This window comes from Thamnophis elegans, chromosome 2 (genome assembly GCF_009769535.1).
Source record: "Thamnophis elegans isolate rThaEle1 chromosome 2, rThaEle1.pri, whole genome shotgun sequence".
In the NCBI taxonomy this organism is placed as follows: Eukaryota; Metazoa; Chordata; class Lepidosauria; order Squamata; family Colubridae; genus Thamnophis; species Thamnophis elegans.
The window spans coordinates 162,194,093-162,203,253 of NC_045542.1; the positions used below are offsets into that span (position 1 = coordinate 162,194,093).

The 9,161-nt window shown below is 44.2% G+C and overlaps 1 protein-coding gene across 1 annotated transcript; it reads left to right on the forward strand.

Annotated features, from left to right (window-relative positions):
• The first annotated feature begins 3,950 nt into the window (after positions 1–3,950).
• Positions 3,951–6,053, forward strand: LOC116502773 (zinc finger protein 160-like). The gene has a single exon (XM_032208699.1). The coding sequence runs from the start codon at positions 4,030–4,032 to the stop codon at positions 5,758–5,760; it is 1,731 nt and encodes a 576-aa protein (XP_032064590.1). The 5' UTR covers positions 3,951–4,029; the 3' UTR covers positions 5,761–6,053.
• Positions 6,054–9,161: the final 3,108 nt, after the last annotated feature.

Genomic DNA, 9,161 nt, shown 5'->3' on the forward strand with positions numbered 1-9,161 from the left:
TAAAAGATTAGTTGGGGAGGGGGCGCTTTTGCAGAGCAAGCAAAAGGGTCCGTGTGGTCTCCCCTTTTCCATGTGGCGGTGGGGGGGAGCATCTTAGCCCCCCCCTCCGTCGGTCTCGATTTCAATTTGATTGCTGCCCCCCCTTCCCTTCCCCCGCGCCCCCTTGCTGGATTATAAATTCCAGGGGGGGGTGTGGTTCAGTGTCTACTAGGTAATTGGGTGTTTTTTCTTTCAAAAGGGGACAAAGTCGCCTTTTGTTTTCTTATCGCTTGTTTATTATAGCTGCTGAAGCCTTGTTTTATTTTTATTTCAACCAGTCCTGCTCCTCCGCATGTTTTAAGTGAAGGAGGGTAGGAAATGCATAAAATCAGCAGTCCATTCAGCCAAAACAATCCTTTCTCATATATTTTGCTTATGTTTAATTGATTACCCACTCCCAAGTGTAAAGCTGCAAGATAGACAGACTGGATCCCCTTCCTAGTACAGTAATCAGGTTTCTATAGCTGAAGGTGGATTTGACCTCAGGTGTCTCCCCTTCCTTCCTTCCTTCCTTCCTTCCTTCCCTCCCTCCCTCCCTCCCTCCCTCCCTCCCTCTCCTTCTTCCCTGCCTGCCTTCCTCCCTCTCTCAGAAAAAGCAAGAAAAGGGGAGAAGAAACAGGTTGCTTATACTAACCTCAACTCTCTTTGCTCCTCTTGGTTTCTGTGATGCCTTAATCTTTTGCGTTGCCTGAAGGTAGTCCTTGACTTACAGCTACAATTGAGATTGGAATCCCACTTGTTTAGCAAAGTGGTCATTATGTGAGATATCACTTGACTGCTGTGATCAAGAATTGTAATTCTGCATTCACTGTTGCAGTTGTTAAGTGATTTCATTGGTCATTAAGTGGATGGAGCCCCAGGTAAGAGGCATGAGTTTGTCTTGTGGATGGGTGGGAAGGAGATAGGGGAAGCCATTGGAGTCCCAGTGTTGGCCATTTTTGACTTGAGGGAGTCCTGTGCAAGCTTAGAAATGCTTAGGGACACATTGCTTAGAAATGGTATGGAACATGCAGCTTGGAGAATGGCACAAGGCTGCAAAGGCCACCAATCTGGGGATTAAGGGTGCATTTATCGGTGGCACCGGGCTGAAATCCAGTCCTGGGGTCAGTGGCAAATGGCTGAAATGGTGATACTCCCCGGCCTCCACATAAGGCACCATCTTGGCCTTCCTGCTCCATTGCAGGCAATGTTCCCTCTAATTTTTTTTCCGTGTGAGCGGAAAAGTATAGTGTTTGAGCAGCACATTTTCATACCTGAGCACCTGGATTTTTTTCATAGATGTCACCCAAGACAATGAACTTAGTGTTATTTGAAACTCAATTCTACCATGTAAATATCCATTAAGTAAAGAAATCTCCCTATACAGGTAGTCCTCAATCTACGACCATAATTGAGCCCAAAGTTTCTATTGCTAAGTGAGACATTTGTTAAGTGAGTTTTGCCCCATTTTACAACCTTTCTTGCTACAGTTAAGTGAATCACTGCGGTTAAATCAGTAATCTGGTTGTTAAGTCAGTCTGACTTTCCTACTGACTTTCCTTGGCAGATGGTTGCAAAAGGTGACCCCAGGACACTGCAACCATCATAAATATGAGGCAGTTGCCAAAGATCCAAATTTTGATCATATGACCATGGGGATGCTGCAATGTTCATGTGTGAAGAACAGCTGTAATTCACTTTTTTCAGTGCTGATGTAGCTTTAGTCATTAAGTGAACTGTTGTAAGTTGAGGACTGTACTTTTCCCCTTACTATCCAATAGTCTGCAGTGATATTAGCAAGTTATGAATAAATTACCAACTGATATAGATTAGCAATTGGAGCACTTAAAGAAGCAAACAAAGAGGGGAGAGGAAGGAAGGGAGGAAGGAAAGAAGGGAGAGGGAGAGAGAGACAGAGACAGAGGGAGAGACAAAAAAGGAAAGAGGAGAAAGAGAAAAAGAAAGGGGAGAGGAGGGTGGGAGGATAAGAAAAAGAAGCAGAAAAAAGAAAGAGAAAGAGGAGAGGAAGAAAGAAGGAAGGAAGGAAAGAAAAAAGGAAGAAAGAAAAGAGGAGAGGAGAGAAGAGAAGGAATAGAGGCCAAAAAAGCAAACAAGGAAAAGTAGGGAAAAAACTTTCACTGGAAAACACTATTTTTCCATCAGTGCAAAACTTTCCTAAACAAGGTTAATTTTCTGGATTTTGACTTTCCGGTCCAGGTGGACCAAGAAGCCTTTATTTTCTTTTTCTAAAATCAAAATCTGCAGAGCACCAGCTCAACTCCCCCTTCCTGCGAAAAAAAGTGGCTGTGTGTGTCTTGAGGGTAGTTTTGAACCAGGTCTCTTAAATCCTAGTCCAGCGCCTTAACTATTAAGCCCCTCAAGGAATGTGTAAAATAGCCCTTCCTAGGGCTTCGTCCTGTTTTTTGTCAGAAGTAAACTCTGGTAACAAATGGGGAATTATAATAATCCCAATCAATTTTGCTTTCTGTAAACTGTGTCTCAAATTATTAAAATGTCACTGCCTGTTTTATAATTTCAATAAAATTGTTAGAGACACATGATTCTTTCTAGCATGATTTCATACAAAAGCATTTTAAAGGTTTTAATGTGTTATTGAGAATAAATAAAGATTAACATTAGGCATAGAATTATAAAGTGTGAGTGGATTAAAATAGAATTCAACTATTATCACAGTCCCTTCCTACCACTGTATGGCTCCAAGGTGCTAAGGCACCCTCATGATCCAAAATGAAAGTCTCTAAGAATATGGGTTATTGTGAGGGGTATTTTTTTCTCTTAAGTTTTTTAAAATTAAAATTTCCTAATTGGTGCGTAAAATATGTTGCAAAGCAAGTCTCCAGCTTCTTCATTTCTGCATTCTGAAATATTTTTTCCTGTGTGAAAGCTATTCATAAGGTTGGTTTTATTCCTGAATATCTAGTAAATAAGCTTATATTTCTCCTATATTCTGAAGTTATACCAATCTTCTTGTGTTTTAATTTCAGACATAACATTTTTGTCTCTGATTGCATTGAAAAACAGAAGAAACAGATAATGTTAGAAAACTTGGGAGTCCCTATTCGGGCGGGGGGGGGGAGACGATGCCGCTGCGCCCGGGACCCCTCCTGTCCCTCGGGGCGGCGCTGATGTCTCTCTTGTGGGGCGGGGGGTTGCGGGGAGTTCCTGGAAGCGAGGAGGTGGGGGGGGAGATAGCCAGGGTCCGGTTTGGATCTTTCTCCCAGCCTCCAGCTCTTTCCCCAGAAGGAAACGCCTTCCTTTCTCCGCGTTACGCTGAGCCTCGTTTAAAGGCTGCGGTTTTGAGCTCAGGCAAGATGGGAACAAAGGGGGGGGGGTTTGCACAGAGCTTCTTCAGCTCTGACAGGATTATGGGGAATGGGAGGATTTCTATGCCTTGCGGACAGCTGGGCATTTGCATCCCCCACTTCCTAACTCCTCACTGTTGCAGCCATTGCTGGTCCAACACGATTTTCCTCCCCTAGGATGGCAGCGGAGCCCCGGGGCTGCTTCTTCTGCGTCCGCTGGACTGTGGGGCTGGGAAGGGGGCGGGAAGAGTGGCGGGGCTGGCTGTGGCCGGTGGTGGCAGGCTGGTTTGCCTCCTCCTCCTCCAACAGGCAACAGCACTGCCGGATCCAGTTGTAGCCGCCTGCAAAACGTTTCCTTTACAGAGTTTCTCTGCGCGGCAGATAGAAACTCTGCGCGGGGCTTTCTTGCAAGGTGCGCGGCCGCGCAGCCGCGCACCTTAGAGGGAACAGTGATTGCAGGGCCCAGATGGGGTGGCTGAGGCTTCTCAGGATGTTTGCAGGAAGACCTTCATGGGCCCTCCTAAGTCTCAGATATTGTGATTCTCTAATTTTCTCCAAAGAAAATATTATTCTGCATTTCTTTTTTCCCCCCGAACAGAGGGTGAATGATTGTGACCAAATATTTACCTGCAAGACAACTAACAACAGATAATAGAAATTCAGCCCAAGGCTGCCGCCACCAGAAAGGATGATGGAGCCTGGGAAAATCTTGGATCCCCCATCAGATACAAGCAGCACTTTGAAAAACCACAAATGTCTGGAATGTGGGACATTTTACTGTGAAGAAGCCACCTTCACAAACCACGAGAGAATTCACACAGGGGAGAAAAACAAAAAGTGCCTTGAATGTGGGAAATGTGAAGCGAGACTTCATACTGGAGAGAGACCCTATGAATGCCCAGAATTTGAACAACAATTTATAAATTCTTCTGAACTTCAGAAACACCAGAAGCGACACAATGAAGAGAAACCCTATAAATGTGGGGAGTGTGGGAAAAGTTTTCTTGAACAAAGGAAGTTTCAAAGTCACGAGAGAATCCACACAGGGGAGAAGCCATTCAAATGTGGGGAGTGTGGGAAATGCTTTTCCGAAAAACACAACCTTGGAAGGCATCAGAGGCTCCACACAGGAGAGAAGCCACACAGTTGCGTAGAATGTGGAAAATCTTTTGCTCGAAATGGAGACCTTTGGAGTCACCATAAAACCCACACAGGGGAGAAACCGTATCAATGCAATGAATGTGGAGAATTTTATCGCACCACATCAGCCCTTAGAAATCATATTAAAATTCATACAGGGGAACAAAATTACAAATGTTTAGAGTGTGGGAGAACATTTTCTAATTCATCTAATCTTAGAAGTCATAGCCGAATCCATACAGGCGAGAAACCCTATAAATGCTTGGAGTGCAATAAATGTTTTTCTCAAAAAAGTAATCTTGTGATACATCAGCGAATCCACACTGGAGAGAAACCTTATCAATGTCTGGAATGTGGGAAGTTTTTCCGTGAAAAAGCCACTCTCACAAACCACGAGATGATTCACACAGGGGAGAAACCTTACAAATGTTGGGAATGTGGGAAGAGCTTTTCTCAGAAGGCAAATCTTTGGGTCCATGAGAAGATCCACGCGGGAATCAAACCTCACAAATGCTATGAGTGTGGAAAATGTTTCACCGAGAGTTCATCTCTTCGGAGTCATGAGAAAACACACCGAGGGGAGAAAAACGAAAAGTGCCTCGAATGCGGGAAATGTTTTATCTTGAAATCAAACCTGCTGCAACATCAGAGACTCCACACCGGAATAAGACCCTATGAATGCGCAGAATGCGAGAAACGATTTCTAACTTCTTCTGAACTTCAGAGACATCAGAAATGGCACAAAGAAGAGAAACCCTATCAATGTGGGGAGTGTGGGAAAGGTTTTATTTCACAGTACCGTGTTCAGATTCATCAGAGAATCCACACAGGAGAGAAACCGTACAAATGTGGGGAGTGTGGGAAGTGCTTTATCCAAAAATGCGATCTTGGGAGGCATCGGAGGGTCCACACAGGAGAGAAGCCATACAGCTGTGTAGAATGTGGAAAATCTTTTGGTTATAAGGAAATACTTTGGAGCCATCAAAAAATCCACACAGGGGAGAAGCCTTATCAATGCGTCGAGTGTGGGAGATTTTATCGTACCACATCAGCCCTTAGAAGTCATGTGAACATTCACATGGGGAAAAAAACCTACAAATGTTTAGAGTGTGGGAGATCGTTTGCTCGGTCATCTCTCCTCAGAAGTCACAGCCAAATCCATACAGGAGAGAAACCCCACAAATGCTCGGAATGTGATAAATGTTTTTCCCGGAAAGTTACTCTCTTGAAGCATCAGAGAATCCACACTGGAGAAAAACCATATAAATGTCTGGAGTGAGGGAAATCTTTCCTGCAAACTTCAGAAATTTGCGGGCACACTGTAACTCACACAGGAGAGTGACCTTACAAATGTGTAGAGGGCGAGAAACCTTTTCGTTGTAAATCATAGCTAAAAATGCAGCAGAAAGTCAATAGCAGAGATACATCTCTTCAGTTGTGAAGAAAGTTAGGAATACTTTTTTTCAATAATGACACCTCGCAACTCAGCAAAAACTTCACTCCGTGGCAGAAACGAAATCCTGCAATTGTTTAGAGTGGGGACAATGTTTTTCCTAGTCAAGTAACCTTAAATACCAATAAAGAATACATAATCTAACAAAAGTGCATCCATGTTAATAAGGTTTGGCTCACAAGCAGCAATAGTAGTAACACACAAGTTACAAGTGTTGGGGAGTGTAGGTCAGGGGTGAAATGCTACCAGTTCGAACCAGTTGGCCCGTACCGGTACTAAAATGCTATAGGTTCGGACGAACTGGTTTTTCCGAAAATCAGCTATGATGCCTGATTTATATTAGCTAGAAAGCAGGATTTCCTGCTTTCTAGCTAATCTAAATCCCATGGCACAGCGGATCCCCCCCCCCCCCCCACTGGTCTCTTATCTTAGCTGGCACACTCAGCATCAGGCTCTGCCCACCCACTTAGATGCTATCACATCCATTTTTGACCCTCTGCACATGCTCACATTGCTACCGAACTGGTAGCAAAGGTAAGTTGATTTCACTCCTGATGTAGTGAAATTTACAGAGGACACCTAGTCCTTGATTTATGATTAGGAGTAGATTCCCGGTCATAGATTTATATAGTCATACTTTGTGGCGGCCACATGATCAGATCTGATTGTATGACATTCTGTGTGTGTGTGAGAGAGAGAGACAGACAGACAGACAGACAACCCCTGGTATGCCCAAATATGGGAGGGAGCATACTGCTTCCCTTTTCTGTCTATCGGCTCACTCTGGGAGCCATCCAGGCAGAAAGCCATTTTTTATGTGGCCTTGTTACATTTATGCTGATAAATAAATAAAGGGAGACTAGCATACATCTATACTAGTCTCCCTTTATTTATTTATCAGCACAAATGCAACACACACACACACATATATACATATATGCTAAAAATGTCTAAAAACTGCAAATTGTGATCCAATGGCTGCAAGATAATGGAACTGGTTGCAAAAGCCATCCAGTTGCCAAGTGCTCATAATGTGGTCATATAACGTGGGGGGGGGGGAATGTCATTTTACAATGGCCAGAATTGGTTTATGGGCCATAAACACTTGAACAATTAAATGATTTTATAATTGGAGGACTACCTGTAAGGAAACCTTGATAAGCCCTGAAGCATTCACAAAAGAGCAAAATTGTATAAAAGTTTGGAATATCCTAAAATACTGACTTCATTGAGACCTGAAGGCCCCAAAGAATCCACAAAAAAAGGAAATTGTGGGTTTGGTGTGTAGGAAATAGTTTTCTACAATGTCTACCTGGGTCTGCAGGTAAAAATGCCCTCCCCCAAAACACCCCAGTGCTCACACAACTGGATACTCTTTCTGGGTGATAAACCGCATCAGAGCTTGTGGGGCTGCATCATGGCCTGGAACTGGCTGACCGCTGAGCCTCCAGGTGCCGGTATCTGGCCTTGCATTCCTGCAGATCAGGGGTGGGTTCCTGCCAGTTCTAACCTCTTCTATAGAAGAGGTTCCACAAATCTACAGTGCCATTTAGAACCGGTTCCAGCTCCCTCCCCTGCGCCCGTCCGCACATCATCAAGATGAAGAGTGAGAGGGGGAATTCTGGGAGTTGAAGTCCACAAGTTTGAACACCCCTGGGTTTTTTTTCTAAAGGGTTAGGGGCGCAAGGGTCTTGTAACTTGACAGCTTTAAGACTTGCACGCTTCAATGCCAGAGTTCCTGAGCCAACATGACTGGAGGAGGAATTCTGGGAGTTGAAGTCCACAAGTCTTAAAGCTGTCAAGTTTGAACACCCCTGGGTTTTTTTTTTTCTAAAGGGTTAGGGGTGCAAGGGTCTTGTAATTTGACAGCTTTAAGACTTGCACGCTTCAATGCCAGAGTTCCTGAGCCAACATGACTGGAGGAGGAATTCTGGGAGTTGAAGTCCACAAGTCTTAAAGCTGTCAAGTTTGAACACCCCTGGGGTTTTTTTTTTCTAAAGGGTTAGGGGTGCAAGGGTCTTGTAATTTGACAGCTTTAAGACTTATGTGCTTCAAATGCCAACATTTTGGTTGCTAAGCAAGAGCATTGTTAAGTGAGTTTCACCACATTTTAGAAGTTGGCCACTCCCACCCAGTCACATGGCCAGCAAGCCACTCCCACCAGTCACATGGCCAGAAAGCCACTCCCACAAAGCAAGCTACACCTACAGAAGAGGTTCTAAATTTTTTTTGAAACCCACCACTGCTGCAGATCTTCCCTTTGTTTGGAAAGCCTATGCTCGTAGTCCTCAGTGAGGGGCTTCTGCTGAGCTTCCTCCTCAGTCAGATGCAATTTCAACTGAGCCAGCTGTTTTGCCAACTCTTTCTCATTCATGGTGGCTGCTTAGCTCCAACAACTGCTTCCTGTTGGAGTCCTAAGGAGCCTGGGCTGGCAGGCAAGGAGTGGTTGGGATGAGAGGGGAAAGTAGAGCCAGGTGAGGTGCCCCTTGATGTGGGTGACATTAAGTTGGCCACGCCCACCCAGTCACATTACCACCCAGCCACGCTCATCCAGCCGGTCATTAGGCAGGTCATACTAGTGGTCTGCGGAATTTAAAATTATGAATTTATGGTCCTTGAGTTCCAAAAGGTTGGTGACCCCTGCAGTGGAACATGGTATTTGGACTATCCACTTTTTCTGAGGTACTAAATTATATGAGCCAGCATTTTAAAAAACTGCTAATGCCAGGGGTCAGCAACACTGAAGTTTCAAAATGAAGAGTTACTACTGTGTTATAAGGCCTTGGTGAGGCCACACTTGGAATGTTGCATCCAGTTTTGGTCACCACGATATAAAAAAATAGAATAACGGAATTGAAACACACCTTGGAATTCTTCTAGTCCAACCCCCTGCTCAGGCAAGAAACCCTATATAATTTCAGACAAATGGTTGTCCAATCTCTTCTTAAAAACTTTCAGTGTTGGAGCACTCACAACTTTCAAGTTGTACCACTGATTGTTTTGTCATGAAATTTCATAATTTTAGGTTGCTTCTCTCCTTGATTAGTTTCCACCCATTGCTTCTTGTCCTACCTTCAGGTGCTTTGGAGAATAGTTTGACTCCCTCTTCTTTGTGGCATCTCCTGAGATATTGGAACACTGCTATCATGTCTCCCCTAGTCCTTCTTTTCATTAAACTAGGCATATCCAGTTCCTGCAACCATTTTTCATATGTTTTAGCCTCCAGT

Bases quoted from the DNA above. Each gene is read 5' to 3' on its own strand.
- LOC116502773 (XM_032208699.1), top strand. From the start codon at position 4,030: ATGATGGAGCCTGGGAAAATCTTGGATCCCCCATCAGATACAAGCAGC.